This window comes from Heptranchias perlo, chromosome 3 (assembly GCF_035084215.1).
Source record: "Heptranchias perlo isolate sHepPer1 chromosome 3, sHepPer1.hap1, whole genome shotgun sequence".
Taxonomy (NCBI): domain Eukaryota; kingdom Metazoa; phylum Chordata; class Chondrichthyes; order Hexanchiformes; family Hexanchidae; genus Heptranchias; species Heptranchias perlo.
Window position 1 is genome coordinate 83,160,776 of NC_090327.1, and position 21,476 is coordinate 83,182,251.

A 21,476-nucleotide genomic window follows, 5' to 3' on the forward strand; every position below is an offset into this window, starting at 1 on the left:
CTCAGAGCTGCTGTTTCCAGTAGTAAGATTCTCTAGTCAGAGTTCCATATACCAAATAGTGGGCTGATCCTGCACCTGCATTTGGTTCAGAAGACTATGCTGTTGAAAGGACCAGCCAAACAAACTAGGCTTGTCCAACTTTTTTTCTATGGTTATAACTTTTTCTCAACATTAATGAATCATTATGTAGTACTGAATCAAAATGCTTCAGTTTCTGATGCACCAGTCATTCTGTTCATTTTGTCAAAAATATTCTTCCCCTAAACATCTGTGTGACAGCTGTTTATATCCCAGCTGTATTATCATATGCAGACTACTGTTTTTGCATTTTATGTGGTGTTGGATTGGGCTCCAGCTGGCTCTTGTTTCCTAAAAGGGGCTTTCCTGTTGTATCCAACAGTCAAATCTAGCTTACCAGCCTATGATTTGAATTATCTGTATAAATTACTTCTCCATTTGAACCTGCTGCCACATGTGACAAAGATTTTAGCATGAAAGGGATGCTTTTCATGGGGTGGGGGGGAGATTCCAACATGCCAAGAAATGTTAGCTAGCTACAAGCACTTGTCATTGATTTCTCCTTCAAATAAATTCTCTAGGATTCTTCTGTCCTGAAGCCAATCCCAAATTCTTAAGCTAGTCTCTGAATTCTCTCAGAGTAATTTTAACTTCTTTCCAGTAAGTACATCTTAGAAAGACCACTGAACTGTCTTTATGTTGATTGCACCAAGCCAATGCTATTTGTTGATCCTTGTTTTTGCTTTCCACAAGAAGAGAAAATGTGCTTGTTTGTTCTTTTATCTCTAAACAGAGGTTATTAAGTTAGATATCATAATTGATCTAATTTTGTTATACCCTATCCAGTAGAAGAATTCTTTTCCTGATGAAGCGTCATTCCACAAAGGATATTACATTCTGTTTGGCAGTTGTTATAAGAGATGAAATGCAGCTGCATGGGTCACTGAGCATGCCTTCTCTAACAGTCTTGAACCAGCCAGTTAAACAAAATAAGGAGCACAGTGCTTTGCACAGCCATGGCTACTTTTAAACAGGGTCTTTTGGTTCTTAGGTTAGATAGTTGCAGTTTCCTATTTTAATCATTGGCATAACATTAAATACTTACTATACTTACTTAGAATCATAGAATCACAAAAAGGTTACAGCACGGAAGGAGGCCATTCGGCCCATCGAGTCCACGCCGGCTCTATGCAAGAGCAATCCAGCTAGTCCCACTCCCCCGCCCTTTCCCCGTAGCCCTGCAAATTTTTTCCTTTCAAGTACTTATCCAGTTCCCTTTTGAAGGCCATGATTGAATCTGCCTCCACCACCCCTTTGGGCAGTGCATTCCAGATCCTAACCACTCACTGTGCAAAAAAGGTTTTCCTCATGTCACCTTTGGTTCTTTTGCCAATCACCTTAAATCTATGTCCTCTGGTTGTTGACCTTTCCGCCAATGGGAACAGTTTCTCCCTTTCTACTCTGTCTAGACCCTTCATGATTTTGAATACCTCTATCAAATCTCCTTGCAACCGTCTCTGTTCCAAGGAGAACAACCCCAGCTTCTCCAGTCTATCCACATAACTAAAGTCCCTCATCCCTGGAATCATTCTAGTAAATCTCTTCTGCACCCTCTTTCCTAAAATGCGGTGCCCAGAACTGGACACAATACTCCAGTTGTGGCCGAACCAGTGTTTTATAAAGGTTCATCATGACTTCCATACTTTTGAACTCTATGCCTCTATTTATAAAACCCAGGATCCCGTATGCTTTTTTAACCACTTTCTCAACCTGCCCTGCCACCTTCAACAATTTATGCAAATATACCCCCAGATCTCTCTGTTCCTGTACCTGTATCCCTTTTAGAGTTGTGCCCTCTATATATTGCCTATATATATAGTTTATATATTGCCTCTCCTTGTTCTTCCTACCGAAATGTATCACTTCGCATTTTTCTGCATTAAATTTCATCTGCCACGTGTCCTCCCATGCCACCAGCCTGTCTATATCCTTAACCTAAGTACCAAAATAAACTTAGATAATACCTATTTGAACTAAGAACAAAAAGACACTTGTTAACAAATGTCCCACGCCAATGCTTATGTTAAGTCAGGTGATACGCTGTCTTATAAGGACAGAGTGTTACATCATGTCATGCCCAATGTATTATTCTGCTACTAAGATGCAGCTATGACCTTTTATGGTTACAAAGTCTAATTGTTAAGTAAACATCCTCACGTGAATTAAAGTTTAATTATTTGGTAAGAGAGATATGCAGTTTAAGTTCAATCAGTTTAATTGCTCTTCACGCTACAAGTTAGAATCCAATTTTTAAGTGAGATTGCACACTGGTTCCTGTATTAATAAGGTTTCTTCTCTTGATGTACATTCCAAAAGATTGGTTTTCATTCTCCTTTTTCTAAAATTATTGGAGGAAATTTGCATATGAACCAATCAACTACGAGAAATTAGCCTATAATTAAATGTTTCACAGAGATTTTAAAAGGGGGAGGTGGGGTATGGTGGGCACAAACCCTGAAACAGGCAACACACCCGGGGAGTCTGGGGATGTGGAAGCCCAGCCGATCTTAACGGCTGGGTCTCATTTCCATAAATTTTCTCCAACTCCCGGCCAGATCCACTACCTGGCAGGCAGGAGCGGGAATTCAGGTGACGGGAGGCCATAGCTGGGGGCCCATGGGACTGGTCCCCGGTAGTCTGGTAAGTGATGGGAGGGGGAGGGCTCTGGATATAATCAGGGGAGCCCAGGGCAAGGGAGGCCCAAGGCTTTCTTGTGGGGCCCGAAGGAACACTCCTGCTCCTCCTGACCCGCTCCTGCTTCCCCTGGACCACAAGGACACCTAAAATAAAATTTAAAAACTTACCTGGCTTGGTGTCTTCTGGCCCACGATCCAGCTCCCTACAGGCTTGGCCCGACATGGAAGCCGTCACTGCTCCCCTGCTCAGGCCTCCAACTAAAATAGCAGATCGGGTCCCATTGACGTCATCAGGCCCTGATCTGCATATTTAAACGAGACCCCGCCAGCTTGGGTCAGGTGTCCTGCTAGCTTGCTCAAAAGAGAAGGTTAACAGCGGGAAGGCAGCGGGATCAGAGAGGGTAAGTTGCTGCCCTCATTTTAACTGTTCAGGAGAAGTTAAAATCGAGGTCAGAAAGTGATTGACTAGAAATACTGTTTTTATTGTATAAATTTAAAGGCTTATAAATTGCAAACACTTTCTGTATGTGTCACACTTACTTCCTGTTTGTGTTCTCCTATTTCTGTCATGCCTTTTGTCACGCTAATAATTCTTCATCATAAACATTTTTTAAACCTACCTCTAATTGTCACTGAGTTCCATCAGATAGTCCTCCAATGTTTGTCTCCCAGCTCTGCTGAGAAGTCCTAATACTCCTAGTAAACTGAGAATCGGAAATACAACTTCAAAATTTGCAGACAACACCAAATTGGGGGGTATAGTTAATACTGAAGAGGACTGCAACAAAATACAGGAAGACATTAATAAACTTGCAGAATGGGCTTGTAATTGGCAAATGAATTTCAATATAGATAAGTGTGGGATGGTACATTTTGGTAGGCAGAATAAGGAGGCCACATACTCCTTGGAAAATAAGAGTCTAAATGGGGTAGAGGAGCAGAGTGATCTGGGAGTACAAATACACAAATCAATAAAAGTAGCAATGTAGGTTAAAAAGGCCATAAAAAAAGCAAACCAAGCACGGGTTCATTTCTAGATGGATAGAATTGAAAACTTGTATAGAACCTTGGTTAGACCACACTCGGAGCACTTTGAACACTTCTGGTCGCCATCTTATAAAAAGATATAGAGGCACTGGAGAAGGTGCAAAGCAGATTTACTAGGATGAAACCAGAACTAAGGTTACACCTACCAGGAAAGATTGGACAGGATAGGGCTCTTTTCTCTAGAAAAGAGAAGATCGAGGGGTGACCATATAAATGCCTTTAAGATTATGAAAGGGTTTGATAGGGTAGATGTAGAGAAGATGTTTCCACTTGCGGAGGAGATCAGAACTAAGGGCCATGAAGGGACCGAGTGTAGTGTACTGTTTGCTGACAATACAAAGCTAGGTGGGAAAGTAAGCTGTGAGGAGGACTCAAAGGGCGTGATTTTTGGGTGAAGGATTGGGGGCAGTGGCTCCAAAAATCGCCGAAATCCCGAGCGGGTTCGGAGCCTGGCTCCAACCCGCCAACTTCCGGGTTCCCCAGTGACGCATCCAGGTGCACGCCTCCTGAATGCGGAAGTACCACCGGCAATTAAAGCCGGTGGGATGATACTTTGCATAGTTTGTCAACTAGTTGAAGTACTTAATTGTCTCGACATTTTGGCAGGGGTGCGATTTTGAAGCATCCTCAGCGTGTTTCCTGTGCTGTAGGAAACATTCCCTGTTGCAACAGACGTGTTTCAGTCAGCAGCCAGTGGGAGATGCAAATGCTTATTTCACAGGTGGGGAGAAAACGTCATTTATTGCAGCAGGGCAATCTGTCACTTCAGGCAAAGTTTTGGCTGCAAGATCTTTATGTTTTCACTCATAATTCTTACTTTCCACCCAAAACTCTGCTGTTCAAACATACTTAACTACTTTGCAGACCCTCTCAAACTCACGCCATCAGGATGGGGGGTGCCATGGCTGCATTCATCACTTCATCTGAGGACAAGCAACGTCACCAGCCTCGCCAGGCACGGCGTCCATCTCCGTCACATGGAGCTCCACAACACAGTGCTGCGCCACAGGCACCTGCACAAGAGCACAGAGGGCAACAACAGAGAGAGCGACATCACAGGAGGCACTACCCTCGCCACAGGGTCTACAGACCGAGGCTCAGCTTCCTGGACCTCTCTGAGGATCAGTGCATATGGAGGCTCGGAGTCAGTCGCCAGGTTGTCGCAGACATCTGCAGCCTCCTTCATGCCAAGCTGCTCCCGGCTGGGCCGAGCAGCATCTCATTACCCGCCGCTGTCAAAGTCACGACTGCCCTCAACTTCTTTGCCTCCGGTTCATTCCAGGGTGCCACCGGGGACATCGCCGGGGTCTCTCAGTCATTTGCGCAAGTGCATAAGGCAGGTCATCAATGGCTTGTTTCGCAGAGCCTTGCATTTCCCATGGACGACCTCAGCCAGACGGAGAGGGCAGTGGGATTCCATGCTGTGGCTAGCTTCCCACGGGTACAGGGTGCAATCAACTGCACCCATATAGCAATACAAGCACCTCCACAGGACTGTTTATCAACAGGAAGGGTTATCACTCCATCAACACTCAGCTCATTTGTGACCACCGCAAAAGATTCCTTCACGTGTGCGCATGACTCCCTTCCCAGCTGCCACGATTCCTTCATCTTTCAGGAATCCAACATCCCGCCCCTCTTCCATGCACCGAACACCCTTAAGGGCTAGCTCTTCGGGGACAAGGGATACCTCCTGCACATGTGGCTCATGACACCTCTGAGGAACCCCATCATCGAGCAACAGCGTCAATATAACGACAGCCACATCGCCACCAGTTCTACAACTGAGCGTGCTATAGGGCTGCTCATGATGCGCTTTAGGTGCCTTGATCGTTCTGGGGGAGCACTCCAATGCGCACCAGATAGAGTGGGACACATTATAGTCGTGTGTGGCACAACAGAGAGGGGTGCCCCTGTTGAGGAGGCCCCATCCACATCTGTCACCCACATTGAGGAGGAGGAGGAGGAGCAGGAGCAACCCATGGGCAGAGCAACGGCTCACCTGGCTGCTCTTGAGGCCAGGGAGTCACTGATATGTGAACGGTTCTCCTCACATCAGACAGTGTGAAAAGTCCAGTCATCACACCATCTGGACAGAGCAGCGCCCACACCAGCATCCCCCCTCCACCCCTCCCTGCACAAAACAGTTCTGCAACTACACGTAAACCCACTGTAGAGTAACCCAATGGGTGGCATCAAGTGTCAGCGTTCATGATGAACCTCATGAAAGGGCCTTATTACAGAAGCCAGTCAAGAATGGGCACGACACGGACTGCAGCGGTTCAAGAAGGTGGCTCACCACCACCTTCTCAAGGGCAATTAGGGATGGGCAATAAATGCTGGCCTCGCCAGCGACGCCCACATCCCATGAACGAATAAAGAAAAAGTAGTGGTGACAATAGTAATATTTAATGTGAGTTTAACAAAAAGCAAATATAAATAAAAAACATGACCAACCGTCAAACACCCTTGTGCATCGCCTTTGGGCTTACGAAACCTTCACCTTTTGCTTCTGACTACTTCTACGTGGTGCATCCGCTGTGGCTGCAGCAGAGGTAGTGGCAGGTTGCTCTTGCTCATGCCCTGACCGATTAGATGCTTTGGGCCTACGCCTTCTGGGTTTCGGTGCCTGTAAGGGCCCCTCCAAGGACTGCTCCACCTGCACCTATGTAGGGACAGACTTGGCCACCTGGAGAGGAGGCAGCATTGTGGATACTGGTTGAGAAGGGGGCAACAGGTGAGGCATGGGAGCGCTTTGTGTGGCGTCCCTTCTTCCATGTCCCCTTTCACCATCATCCCTCCCCTGGGCCAGGCCCACACCATTCCTACCACTCTGCTGGATGACAGTTTGGAGGACATGTGTGAAGCCTTGTAAGGCCAGTGCTAGTATATCTGCCTGCCTGTTTAAGGTGGCAGAATGTTGTTCACTGTGAGTCCGAACGGCCGTTGTCAGGGCCTGAACGGGCTCATTTGTGAGCCGTGCTTGAAGCTCAATGGAGGTTAGCCTTCTCTCCATCACGGATATTCCCGCACTTACCCGCGACAGTATCTCAGAGATAACCTCACGTCTCTGTGACACTATCTCACAGATTCCCTCACGTCCCTGTGACAGTATCTCAGAGATTCCCTCCCGTACCTGTGCCACCATTCCACTCATGCAAGAGCTGGACTCCTCCATCCTCTGCGCGATTGTGGAGAGTGCGCGTGGCATCTGTTCCAGCACCTCGCAAATGTGCTGCTGCCCCCACTCCGGTCCTCGCCCTCTCCCGTGCATTCTGGGCTCTCTTCTCCTATAAGGGGAGAAAGTACAGACACGTGAGTGAGTGATAGTGATGGTGACGTGGCCAACCAATGAATGCATTGGCTTGGGTGCGGCTGACTATGAAAGAGATGCATCAGAGGGTGAGTATGAGACAGAGCCATGACAGTGTATGAGGATTGTGTTGAGTGGTAGTGGTGGGGTGAGTAATGGGGAGGTGAGGAAGTGCAGGTAAGTTGAGGATGAGCCTTATGTGGGTGTGGGGAGTGATGTGATAGAGTAATGTTGGCAGTGCAGAATGAGTTGGGTGTTGGAGGCGGTGATGTGAAAGACAGATTGTAGGAGAATGAGTAAGTGTACTCACTTTGGCTGACCTAGTTAGGTCATTGAAGTGCTTCCTGCATTGGATCCAGGTGGGGGAGATGTTGCTGCTGCTGGTGACCTCCTCTGCCACCTCGAACCAGGCCTTCTTAGTGGCAGAGGCAGGCCACTTCCTCCCGTCAGCCGGGTAGAAGACATCCTTACTCCTCCTTACCTCGTCCAGTAGCACCTAGAGTGAGGCATCACTAAATCTTAGAGCAGCCTTTCCCCGGTGCTGCTCCATAGTGCGATTTGGGTGTTTACTCCAGGAGCAGCCATTGGAGGACTGCCCCTTTAAATAGAGATCCTCCAGCTGACAGCCTGTGATGCGGCTGCGCAGCTTTCGGACGGCAAACCCGGAGCCACGTTAAGTGGCTCCAATTGACCCGCGATCACATGGGAAACGGATATTTTTTATTGGGCGGGTTACCCACCCACCTCCCCCCACCCACGTCCCCCCGCCCCCCCGCCGCTGCCATCCTGCCTCCCCGCTAATATCGGGGAAAGAGTCTGTAAAGGGATATAGACAGGTTAAGTGAGTGGGCAAGAAGATGGTAGATGGAGTATAATGTGGGACAATGTGAGGTGATTCACTTTGGTGGGAAGAATAGAAAAACAGAATATTTTTTAAATTCTGAGAAACTATTAAATGTTGGTGTCCAGGGAGACTTGGGTGTCCTCGTACAAGAAACACAAAAAGCTAGCATGCAGGTACAGCAAGCAATTAGGAAAGCAAATGGAATGTTGGCCTTTATTGCAAGTGGGTTGGAGTACAAGAGTAAAGGAAGTCTTACTACAATTGTACAGGGCTTTGGTGAGACCTCACCTGGAGTACTGCATACAGTTTTGGTTTTCTTATCTAAGGAAGGATATACTTGCCTTGGAGGCGGTGCAACGAAGGTTCACTAGATTATTTCCTGGAATGAGAGGGTTGTCCTATGAGGAGAGATTGTGTAGAATGGGCCTATACTCTCTAGAGTTTAGAAGAATGAGAGGTGATCTCATTGAAACATATAAGATTCCAAGGGAGCTTGACAGGGTAGATGCTGAGAGCTTGTTTCCCCTGGCTGGAGAGTCTAGAACTAGGGGGCATAGGAGTACAGGATAAGGGGTCTACCATTTAAGACTGAGATGAGGAGTAATTTCTTCACTCAGAGGGTTGTGAATCTTTGGAATTCTCTACCCCAGAGGACTGTGGATGCTGAGTTGTTGAGTATACTCAAGGCTGAGATCGATAGATTTTTGGACTCTAGGGGAATCAAGGGATATGGGGATCAGGCAAGAAAGTGGAGTTGAGGTTGAAGATCAGCCTTGATCTGATTGAATGGCGAAGCAGGCTCGAGGGGCTGTATGGCCTACTCCTGCTCCTATTTCTTATGTTCTTATAAATATAAGATATTCGCTAATAAATCCAATAGGGAATTCAGAAGAAACTTCTCTACCTAGAAGCGGTTAGAATGTGGAACTCGCTACCACAGGGAGTAGTTGTGGCAACTAGCATTGATGCGTTTAAGGGGAAGCTAAATAAACACAAGAGAGAAAGAAATAGAAGGATTGCTGGTCGAGTGCGATGAAGTAAGGTGGGAGCAGCCTCGTGTGGAGCATAAACACCAGCATGGATGTGTTGGGCCAAATGGCCTGTTTCTGTGCTATACATTCTATGCAATTCTGTGTAATTGAAAACATTAAAGGTATTTTTCTAATGCTTTGATATAAAATGCTCCCCGACTCCACAGTATCCCGGTTGGCCAACCCCTCCCCGCACCCTCCCCCCCCCCCCCCACCCCGGTTGCTGCTCATTTCCCCCCTCTTGGGACTTACCTTTGGGTCACTATCGTGATGCAAGTGGCATGATATTGATTTTGTTCAAATGGATGATCTGCCTTTGGAGGTACTGGCAGTTCGCCCAATTAATATTAATGAGAGCCAAGGCCCAATTTCAGGCCGGCCTTGGGCCTCCCAGTTCGGGTAGGTATTGCGGCTGCATTGCCACCTTCGTGCCCAAAATTGGGCACCGACGAATTTCTACCTCCCCATGTCTACATTTAGCTGTTTCGCTTACCTTTTACTTTTCCCTGTAATAACAATAGATGCCGCTGTATTAGGAGTTCTTTGATTAATTTTAAGACTTAAGCTGTAACATCACCAGAGTCCCTTGAACAATCTTAAAAAATAGTTCTATTGGCCTCTGCAAGTGACTTTAATATATATATTCCTGGTTACCCTCTCAGTCTTGGTCCGGTCCTGGTGTCTCTTCCTCCCGGCCCCGTCCTGCCCTGCTCTGAAATTTTCTCTGGCTGCCTCATGTATTCCATCCCAGGCCCATTTGCCCTGATGTATGTTTTCTTTCATTCTCTTCTGCTTGAGTGTTGCATTCTGACCAGCTCCATTCTTGGCGACTCTTGCTCTCGGCTTACCAAGTTCTCTGGCCTCATTGCTTGCTGGGACTCAGCCCACTCCCCAACTCTTAACCACATGCTGCTTTGTACTCCACATTTTTTTCCAAAAAATTAATAAATGTGACCCTATTCGCCAAGGATTGGAGGGGATAGAAAGAGAAAGGTTGGGAACAAAGAGAGAGATTGGAGAGACACAGAGGGGGAGAGATTGGAAGGGCAGAGAGAGAGAGATTGAGGGACAGTGATAGACATTGAGGAGGCTGAGAAAATAATTTCAGGACAGAGGTGGAGCGAGAAAGAGAGAAATTCGGAGCAGGGAAAGAGAGATTGGCTGATCCCGGAGGGAGTCAAGCACAGGCCAGCAGCGGCCCACAGTATTTTTGTGGAGCAAGGAGGCTCCTCTTAGCTCCAAAGAAATCTAACTTTTAAAAAGTTTTGTGACTATTTCTTGAGCAGCCTCCAGCAGTCCCTATAAGAATCACTGGTTAGGCCGCTCAAGACCTGGTACAACTAACCAGATCTTTCAAGTTGCAAGCTCTGCCCATTTGTACCCAAATTTTGCTTATGGGTTCTATAATCAGCATTAGGACCTCGATTTGCATATCCAAGACACCTAATGCCTATTTAAGGCAGGCACTCTGGACACCTAAAAGGCACCCCCTTTCAATATGGCGACCGGCTCACTTGCAGGGCAGATTGGGTGAAATTTGCAGTCCAAGTGACCATTTTACGCTGGCAAAACAGATGAAGGTAAGTTGAATTTCTCCCTCCTAGTTCATCAGCATTTTAACATTCTTTTATCTCAGTGCCTTGTTTTAACTTGTGTGAATACAGTTTGCTTCAAAACACAACCCATAAACTCTTTTTAACATCCTTTCTGTTGAAAATTAGTCAACAAATCCCAAAATCTGGCAATAACAAACAAGTGAAAATGTAAAATAATTTGCAAAAAAATTTCAAGTTAAATGTAAAATTGCAAAATTCCAGTCAGAAATTAGTCTAAAGTTTTTTTTCTCCTAAAGCCTAACCTTTGTCCGCCTGAGGTTAGAGTATGGCTCTGGGGCTGCTAATTGTGCTTTAGACTGACACAGGTTAGCCCTTAGCAATGTCGTAGGAGGTCCAATTTGTAAATCGGTTGTGCAGCTCATTATAATGAGATCTGTATCCTTCCCCAATCAGAAGACACAGTGACATGGAGGCTGAGAGTAAGGGCAGCCTGGACCTGGCACTGATTGAGGTTGCCGTCTCTCCAGATGGCAACACATTCACACCAGTTCAACCCCCTGCCTTCCAAATGATTTCACTGGATCCTGAAAAGAGGCAGGGCCAGGATAGATTTAAAACAGGGGAAAGGCAGCTTCAAGCAACCATCTGAGGCCCATGCTACCTGAGTTCGAGCCACCTTGATCCCACAGGCCTCACAATGACACTCAGCTGACAGCAACTCTCAGACTCACCAAAGGGAATACATTGAGAGGAAGCACCAGATTAGTTAGGCGAGCCCAACACAGAACCACTAACAGGAAGGGAAAGCACTGTGGGAACACACATTAGGTTCAGATACACTTCAAGGCTGAATAGTAAGATACTGGAGGAGGTTACAGAGACATTCAGTATTGAGGCCCACTTTCATTTGTTGATCTATCCTTGCCCCCCTCCTATTTCTCATCCACATGCTGCCCTTCAGCAACACCATCCGACAACACGACGTCAGATTCCACATATACACTGACGACACCCAGCGCTACCTCACCACCACCACCTCTCTCGACCGCACCACTTCCTCTGATTTGTCACACTGCTTGTCCGACATAAAGCGTTGGATGAGCAGAAATTTCCTCCAATTAAATATTGGGAAGACCGAAGCCATTGTGTTCGGCCCCCACCACAAACTCCGTTCCCTAGCCACTGATTCCACCCTCTCCTCGTCCGCTGTCTCAGGCTGAACCAGACTGTTCTCAACCTCGGCATCCTATTTGACCCTGACCTGAGCTTCCGACCCGATATCCTCTCGCTCACTAAGACCGCCTACTTTCACCTCTGTAATGTCGCCCGTCTCCGCCCCTGCCTCAGTCCATCTGCTGCTGAAACCCTCATCCATGCTTTTGTTACCTCCAGACTCAACTATTCCAATGCTCTCCTGGCTGGCCTCCTACCTTCCACCCTCATTAAACTTCAGCTCATCCAAAACTGCCGCCCATATCCTAACTTGCAACTAAGTTCCCGTTCACCCGTTCACCCATTGCCCCTCTGCTCGCTGACCTACATTGGCTCACAGTCTGGCAAAGGCTCGAATTTAAAATTCTCATCCTAGTATTTGAATCCCTCCATGGCCTCGCCCGTCCCTTTCTCTGTAACCTCCTACAGCCCTATAACCCTCCGAGATCTCTGTGCTCCACCAATTCTGGCCTCTTGTGCTTCCCTGATTTCTATCAGTCCACTATTGGTGGCCGTGCCTTCAGCTGCCTAGGCCCTAAACTCTGGAATTCCCTCCCTGAACCTCTCTACCTCTCTCCTTTTAAGACGCTCCTTAAAGCCTACCTCTTTGACCAAGCATTTGGTCAACTGTCCTAATATCTTTTAAGTAGCTCGGTGTCAAATTTTTGTTTGATAATCGCTCCTGTGAAGTGGCTTGGGATGTTTTACTACGTTAAAGGTGCTTTATCAATGCAAGTTGTTATTGTAAATGCTGTGCTGGACAGAAGAATGTTGTTACGGAGACAGTAGTATTTTGTTCTAGGTGTTGTGGTTGCAAATGTTTACGTTCATGGAGATGAAGGTAAGTTGAATTTCTCCCTTCTCGTTCATTAGCATTTTGACGTTCTTTCACCTCAGTGCCTTGTTTTAACTTTTGTGAATACAGTTTGCTTCAAAACACAACCTGTAAACTTTTTTTTTAACATCCTTTGTGTTGAAAATTAGTCAACAAATCATTTACCTTCATGGGACAGAGAAGATGGTAGAACAAATGCTGGAGTCCTGATAATAGTGACAATCTTCCATTTATCATTGTCTGCTGAATGTTCTAAAAGCTCGCAACAAGGCTCTTAATGGTGGCTTCACTTCCTCTTCTTGCGCCTTACAGATATCCTCCATTTCCTCTCCTGAAGACTTTGCTGTTGCTGCTCCAAGTCAGTGCCTCTATCAATTGCAAGGTTGTGCAGCATGCAGTAGATGACAATGAGCTTGGCAGGTTGGAATAGCATAATGTCACCTGATCTGTCCAGGCACTGGAAGCACTGTTTCAGCATGCTTATAGTGTGATCAATGATGGCTCTGGTGCAGGCATGGATATTGGTTTACTTGTTCTCTGCTGGTGTTTGATGATGTTGCAGAGGAGTCATGAGCCACGACAACAGCAGGTATCTCTGGTTCCCTAAGGGCCAACCCTTCATTCCCTGGGTGTCTGCAACAATGGGAACACTGCCTCAAAATGAACATATCATGTGTGCTGCCAGGGAACCTGGCATTCACCTGCATGATTATATACCAATGGTCACACACAAGTTGGACATTCACAGAGTAGAATGTCCAACTCTACTCTGTGAAGTATTCCGATTCATATATGGGGTACTCCTTTGCAAAGTATCACAAAGGCCAGGAAGTGACTGATGCCATGAAAGTTGGCCTTTGTGTGGAGAAACCCAAGTGCTCAGGCTTGCTGATCTTTGATTCTATTGAGAAGGAAATGTATTGGCCAAATTTGGCAAACAACACATTGGTGACTCAGTGAATATACTGATCCTGTACCGAATGGTTAATGTTAACTATGTCACCTGTGACCCACCTGGAAGCCCCCCGAGGCAAAACATTTCAACACGGTCATCACCTTGACTGAAACTGGCAGCACCACAACAGCCCTGCAACATAGCTTGAAGTCTCCATGAAACAAATGAAATAACTTCCGTGCTACCTCCCTGCTGAACCTCAGCCTCCGATAACACATCTCCACAGTACAATCTATATACATTCTACAGGGACGATAAATCTGGGTGATAAGTTAACAGCGGGTAGGCACCCACCTCCAACTGTGATGTTTGATTCCCTGACAATCAGAAGAACTTTCCATTCATTGCCCCCTTCTTCCTCTTCATTAATTAAGTACTGCAAAGGGCTCCTCAACTAAACTCGCTGTCTGTCGCTTTAAAAAGATGCACCATTCAGATTGTCTTTCAAACCTCAATACCCACTTTAAATGGGGGCAACCTGCTCTTGACTTGTAACCAATGGAAATAGAGGAAAGCTAGGCACTAGCACTTAAGATGTCATTTGACCCTATTTGCATGTCATTTTAATTGTAATGTCTCTTTGAAGTGTAGTGAAGCTCAGCAGAATCAGGACAGCACTGTGCAGGCGGAGAGCCGGCATAACAGCTCGCTGCCCATTTTTCCTCTGCTTTGCCCCCAAAACATCAGTGTCATTTAGGTCCTTAAAAGAGGAATATCGAGACCAATATCAGCAAAGTAAATGCCTATCTAATCCTGTAATGCTGCTCACGTTATGCTCTAAGGAAAGTCACCTCATGTATAATGTTTACCATTTCTTTGTATTGTTAAAAACAACTTAATAGGAAACTTAGATGAATATTGCCTATAAAGTTTCAAGAAAAATTTCTAATTTTGAAATACTCGTTAACTGACTTTTGTAATCCGTGTTGCTTCGCCTTATAAGGCAACATAGGTCAGTTGATTATAAACTGCTCAAACCAACAATAACCTATACTGTAATATCCTGTAAACTGCTGCAGGAAAGAAAATTGTTGCCCTTTTCCCTACCTCATTTGGAAACAGCAGCAATAACACGCTCTATAACTCTTTACCTAACTTAGCCATCACTACTGGTTGGCAAACAAATCTATATTTTTTAAACTGTTGTGCGTGTGTATATGTATACAGTGAGAGAGAGCTAACAGTGGGTATTATCCTAGAATGGTTATTACTTTAATGTCATTAAGTTCTCCGCTTCTCGGCATGGGTTAAAAAAACTTATAAACAAAATTGTGCAATGTTCGGAAACATGGCTGAGAGATAAAGCACATTTGTCTATAAAGACATTGATGTTCTATTACCAGAAGAAATTTTTTTCAAGGAGCTGTTTCTAATACAAATGCACTTATTAAAATTGATAGCTCAGGGCTGATTCTGGCTAAGTAAAACAGCATTTGGCTTGATATTTTTGGCAGCAAGCCAGAAAAAATGTTCTGGGCCCCTTTTTTTATTTTTTTGGTATGTTAACAATTACTGTACAGTTTTTGTTTAGACACCAGTTCACTGGCCTTAGCAACTTCCAAAATGTAGAGACATTACCATTTGCTGTACCTCAGCCAAACAAAAGCATGCTTTGAAAGGAAATGTTTCACTGTGTTTTATTGCATTAGAATTTTTAAACTGCCTTCAGCGTTATAGGCTTTTAGTGCTTGCAATACTGAATGTTTACATAAGTTGCAATCGATGTGCTGCCTGCCAGTTAAACTGTAACAGTTCTAAAATATTACACCAATGATTCTTTGAAAATTACACTGCACAAATTATAGTTATACATGTAGTTCTGTAATTTTTCAGATAGATGTAATCTTATATCGTTTTACAATATCTAGACTTCATAATATCAAAACTGATTGAATCTTACTGAAACTTAAGAATAGAAAAGTCAATTTGGCCCATCATGTTCATTCCTTGCATAAGCCTATATAGATCTACCCTGAGGGAAGTGACTGAACACAGGTATAATTTTTAAACAGTTAACCTCTGTAAAAGCTCTCCCTACCCATGATACGATTTTTTTCAACTTATAGAATATAAGTGGAATATTACTACCTTTGTTACTTGACCCTCCTTTCCACAAATGACATTTTCATGATCCCAGCTGTGCAGGCATCATCTTATCCCAGAGTGTATTTGTTCATCTGCCTATTCTTATCCTTAGAACTTTCTGTTGTAAACACGGAAATATTTACAACCAATTTTAAATGAGTTAATCAACACAGCTCTACTGCTCTGTAAGGAAAAATAATCCTCAAATTTCTATTTTCTCTTAAGGATTGCTAGTTTTGTACTTTTCTCCACTGGTTCTGTGACAACAAGTTAAAGTTAAACATTCTGCTATATCTGCATTATGTATATCCCTCATTTTAAAAAAGCTAAATCTCAATTTACCTTTTTGAGTGGAACATTTTAATTCTGCAAGTTTCTTTCTTCATGGCGTAAAGCCCTGTATCTTATAATAATCCCAACCAGTCAACGTATGCATCAAAGTAAATTTTGAAAGAATGTCCAACATTTTGCATGATATGCTAAATATAAATTTACCAATGAGTCGTACAGAATTCTTGCCTACAAGATCCATCATGGTACTTCCTTTAGGGTAGCTACATTTCAATTAATCCATGCACAATCAGATTTTTCTCCATTTCATAAATTCTTTCAGGATCCATGCCTCTGTTGTCTTTATTAAGACCACTTCTAACAATTTTAAGCAACCTGCTGAGGACCATGCAACTGCTTAATAAAGGCTCTTTTCCCCCAGAGCCTCAGCTGTTCCTGTGCAGCCTGTCTCAGAATTGATCAGTGGGGACTGGATACTTTCAGTGCAGAGTCAGTAACATTATCCAATGGCTTGGACAGGTACAAAAAGCAAGCAAAAAGGCTAATGGAATATTGGCCTTCATCTCAAGGGGGCTAGCATACAAAGGGGAAGAAGTTATGTTCCAATTGTATAGAGTTTTGGTCAGACCCCATTTAGAGTACTGTGTACAATTTTGGGCACTGCCCCTCAGGAAAGATATGTTGGCCTTGGAAGCGGTACAGTGCAGATTCACCTGAATGATACCAGGGCTTAAACGGTCAAATTATGAGGACAGGTTGCATAAACTTGGCTTGTATTCCCTTACATTTAGATGGTTGAGGGGTGATCTAATCAATGTGTTTAAAGGGATTTGATTGGGTAGATGCAAAGAAACTACTTCCTCCGATGGGGGAATTCAGAACAAGAGGGCATAATCTTAATATTAGATCCAGACCATTTAGGAGTGAAATTAAGAAGCACTTTTTCACAAAAAGGGTACTGGAAATCTGAAACTCGCTCCCCAAAAGGCTGTAGATGCTGGGTCAAGTGTAATTTTCAGGACTGAGATCAATAGATTTTTGTTAAGTACGGTTATCAAGGGATTTGGAACAAAGGTGGGTAAATGGAGTTGAGGTACAATCATTCATGATCTAATTGAATGCTGGAATAGGCTTGAGGGGCTGAAAGGCTTACTCCTGTTTTCAGTTATAGATTGTACTCATGTGGCTACTCCCTTCATGTCTAATCAGTATGCAACTACAGGCAAAGGTTTCTGCACATCAATGCCAGTGTGCAAGGAGCTGCCATTAATCATTCATCCTTTAGCAGTCCAGTATTCCTGCATTCTTTCAAAATTAAGGGGAAGGCGCTGAATAGCTTCTTGGAGACTAGGGGTATGCAATAACACTATGGATATTAGCACTATTAAGAAGGCCCACCAGTGAAGCGTAGGATTGCCACAACAAGGCTTACGCCTGCACTTAAAGTTGAACAGATATTGATTTCTCCATTCCATCACTGAGGGCCTGAATGACACCATTCAAAGCCTGCACATTGGAAGTACCACTTGCTTGCAGGCCGCGTATGCTGTGGAACATAACCAGAGATTTCCGCTGCTGCCACTCACTCCAGGCTGCTCTGCATTGTTGAGAAGCCCTCTCTGATGTTGCATTAAGGAGGGTATTTTACTCTGCTGCATATTTTTGGATAGGTTCATATGAGTTTGATGCTTTGCTCTCATCCTTCTTTCCTTAACAGGATCCCTGAAATCATTGTCCAAATACTCTTTAGGAGCGGCCTGCATTTCCTTAGCCTCCACTCAAAAACATCCTTCTACACACCCCCTCCCCTTTCCTCTGGCTTCCTTCTGTGTCATACAGTACCCAGTGTCCAATCCTTATCTGAACTATCTGTATCCAACCCCCTCCCCCACAGCCCTAGTGACTCCACGTGGGCTGGTGAGTGCGAATGTGAGGATGAAAGACGATGTGAGCGAATTTCTGCTGATTATCCCTGCTGTTGAGAAACCTGCCATTAGTTCACTTTCTCTCTTTGCTTCTTCTTCACTTATATCACTTCTCTTATGGAGTTCCCATGGAGAAAATAATTCTTTAAAGGGAATGCATGCATTGCGGGATTCCCCAGCAATTAAAGTAATTGTCCCCTGTAAAGCAGTCTGTACAGTTCGTTTAGGTCACATGCATAATTCCTTAAGTTTATTACTACACTTTTTTATAGTAAATATTGATCTGTAGTCTTATAGGTTTAAAATATAAATGAATGGCAGCTTGCGTCGCATTTACCTTTGCTGACCTTGTGAAGTCAATAAACTTCGTCCTGCACTGGAGGGGAGTCCAGAGGGTTAGGGAGTTGCCACTCACTGCCCATGCCACCTCTTTCCACATGGTCCTGGGCTGGTCCCTTGCTACCCACTCCCTCTATTCCATTCTTTCTGTGACTAATTTCAATTAGAAGATTTGCATCACTCTCTTCTTACTGCTTCTTGTAGGAGCCATGTCTTTACCTCACTACATACTGGTTTTGCTTTAAGAGCAGTCCAGCTTTAAATGCTCCAGTTGTCCCCTTCCTCCCCACCCCTGCATTTTCCAGTCCTCTTGGTGCAACTATCCTCCTCCCACTTCCCCAATTCAAGATGGCATGCTCTTTGCTTCTACCTCTCCCACCCCCATTAATGCCTGTACTCTCCATTTCCACCTCCTCTGTTAATACTGGCACCCTCCTTCAGCGCCCCCTCAGTTAATACTGATACTCTCCTTCAGCCCCCGGCAGTTTATACTGGCACTCTCCTTCATGAGCCCTGTCAATTAATACTTGTGCTCTCTTTTGATTTCTCTTTCAGTTAATGCTTGTACACTCCTTCCTCCTCCTCTAAGTTAATCCTTCCTTTCCCCTCTCCCAGTTAAAATAGGCACTCCCATTCCTTCCCTTCACCCAAAGCATTACTGCTATTCCTCCCACCCTGCCAAAAGCACTGCTCCCAGCTTCAGCACTCTTTCCCCAAAAGTGCTGCTTCTGGCTTCTTCTCTTCCGCCCTCCTCCCAAAGTGTTGCTCTTGCCTTCTGCCGTCTCTTTCCCCTTCAAAGTGCTTTTCCAGGCTTCACCCCTTGCTCTCTTCCATCCCGCAAAGTGCTACTTGTCAATCTCGTGAGAATTACTACCCACAGTAGACAGTGCCATAGTATACAGTGTCATCAATCATTTGCAGCAGGAGTGCCAGGAGATAGGAGTTGGTGAGCAGCATTTGGGGAAAGACCTGGTCTGTGCTAATTTTTGTTCCCAAACAGTGTCCCCAAAACACTGACTTATTCATTTGCTTTACTACAAAGCAGCATACTCACTTGCTCTCTCTCACTCTCTGCAGTAGCTATATGAACAGCCTAATGGCTATTGTGTCCCTTCTGAACTCCTGAAACAGCAATCAGTATCCCTTGAATACATGCAAATATTTATTCCCAATAATAATTTAGGTATTTTATGAGAGCAGCTGATGATTCATCCATGCTTGAGTAGAGTGATTTAAAGCCCCGATTTTGCAAGTGAGGCAATAATGAGATTCTGGTTGTCTATTGCATGGGCTCATCTGCAGTGGCAGATCAGGAGGTGGTGCCATTCCAAATTTTGGAATTGGAGTCCCTGCCCATAATTTCAATAAGCCTTTTCCTCAGCTCAATTTTGCAGTACATTCAGAACCCCCAAAGGAATACCCATCCTCACCACTTTGTATGGTCCAATTTCAGGAGGGGAGAAGAAAGGTCAGGAGAGCAATAGTAATAGGGGATTCCATAGTTAGGGGAGCAGACAGGCGTCTCTGCTGCCGTAGACGTGATTCCAGGATGTTATGTTGCCTCCCTGGTGCCAGGGTTATGGATGTCACTGAGCAGCTGCGGGACATTCTGGGGCGGAGGGTGAACAGCCAGAGGTCGTGGTCCATATCAGTACCAACGACATAGGTAGAAAGAGGGATGAGGTCTTGCAGGCAGAGTTTAAGGAGTTAGGAAAGAGATTGACATGCAGGTCCTCAAGGGTAGTAATCTCTGGATTACTCCCAGTGCCACACACTGGTGAGCATAGAAATAGGAGGATAGAGCCGATGAATGCGTGGCTGAAGAGATGGTGCAGGAGGGATGGCTTTAGATTCCTAGGGCATTGGGACCGGTTCTGGGTGGGTGGGACCTGTACAAGCCGGACGGCTTGCACCTCAACAGGGCCGGGACCAATATCCTTGCGGGGAGGTTTGCTCGGAAAATCACAATGTGGAATCTGTATGGGTGGAGCTAAGAAACACCAAGGGGCAGAAAACGTTGGTGAGGGTTGTCTATAGGCCCCCAAACAGTAGTGGAGATGTACGGGAGGGCATTAAACAGGAAATTAGAGATGCATGCAAGAAGGGTACAACAAAAATCATGGGTGACTTTAATCTACACCTAGATTGGTCAAACCAAATTAGCAATAATACTGTGGGGGAGGAATTCCTGGAGTGTGTACGTGATGGTTTTCCAGACCAATACGTTGAAGAACCAACTAGAGAACAGGCGATCCTAGACTGGGTATTGTGCAATGAGAAAGGATTAATTAACAATCTTGATGTGTGGGGTCCCTTAGGGAAGAGCGACCATAACGTGATAGAATTCCTCATTTAAGATGGAGAGTGAAGTAGTTGAATCCGAAACTAGGGCCCTGAATCTAAATGAAGGAAATTACGAAAGTATGAGGTGTGAGTTGGCTATGATGGATTGGGGAACTTAACTAAAAGGGATGATTGGTGGATAGGCAATGGCTAATATTTAAAGAACGTGTGCAGGAATTACAACAATTATTCAATTCTGTCCAGCGCAAAAATAAAACAGGAAAGCTGGCTCAACCTTGGCTTACAAAAGAAATTAGGGATAGTATTAGATCCAAAGAGGAGACGTATAAAATTGCCAGAAAAAGTGGCAAGCCTGAGGATTGGGAGCAGTTCAGAATTAAGCAAAGGAGGACAAAGAGATTAATTAAGAGGGGAAAAATAGAGTTTGAGAGTAAACTAGCAGGGAACATAAAAACTCACTGTAAAAACTTCTATAAATATGTCAAGAGAAAAAGATTAGTGAAGACAAATGTAGGTCCCTTACAGTCAGAAATGGGGGAAATTATAATGGGGAACAAAGAAATGGCAGAACAATTAAACACATACTTTGGTTCTGTCTTCACAAAGGAGGACACAAATAACCTCCCAGAAATGTTAGGGAACCAAGGGTCTAGTGAGAGAGAGGAACTGAAGGAAACCAGTATTAGTTTAAAAAAAGTGCTATGGAAATTAATGGGGCTAAAGGCTGACAAATCTCCAGGGCCTGATAATCTACATCCCAGAGTACTAAAGGAAGTGGCCCTGGAAATAGTGGATGCATTGATGATCATCTTCCAAAATTCTATAGACTCTGGAACAGTTCCTACAGATTGGAGGGTGGCAAATGTAACCCCACTATTTAAAAAAGGAGGGAGAGAAAAAACAGGGAATTACAGACCAGTTAGCCTAACATCAGTAGTGGGGGAAAATGCTAGAGTCTATTATAAAAGATGTGATAACAGAACACTTGGAAGGCATTAACGGGATTGGACAAAGTCAGCATGGGT

The 21,476-nt window shown here is 44.7% G+C and overlaps 1 protein-coding gene across 1 annotated transcript in view; it reads left to right on the forward strand.

The window, feature by feature from the left end:
* LOC137308418 (early endosome antigen 1-like) overlaps positions 1–21,476 on the forward strand; it is a 498,139-nt gene that overhangs the window by 461,894 nt on the left and 14,769 nt on the right. Inside the window, exon 32 of the mRNA XM_067977151.1 lies at positions 12,865–12,972. Coding sequence (XP_067833252.1) covers positions 12,865–12,972 — 108 coding nt within the window. The remainder of the gene's footprint in view (positions 1–12,864; positions 12,973–21,476) is intronic.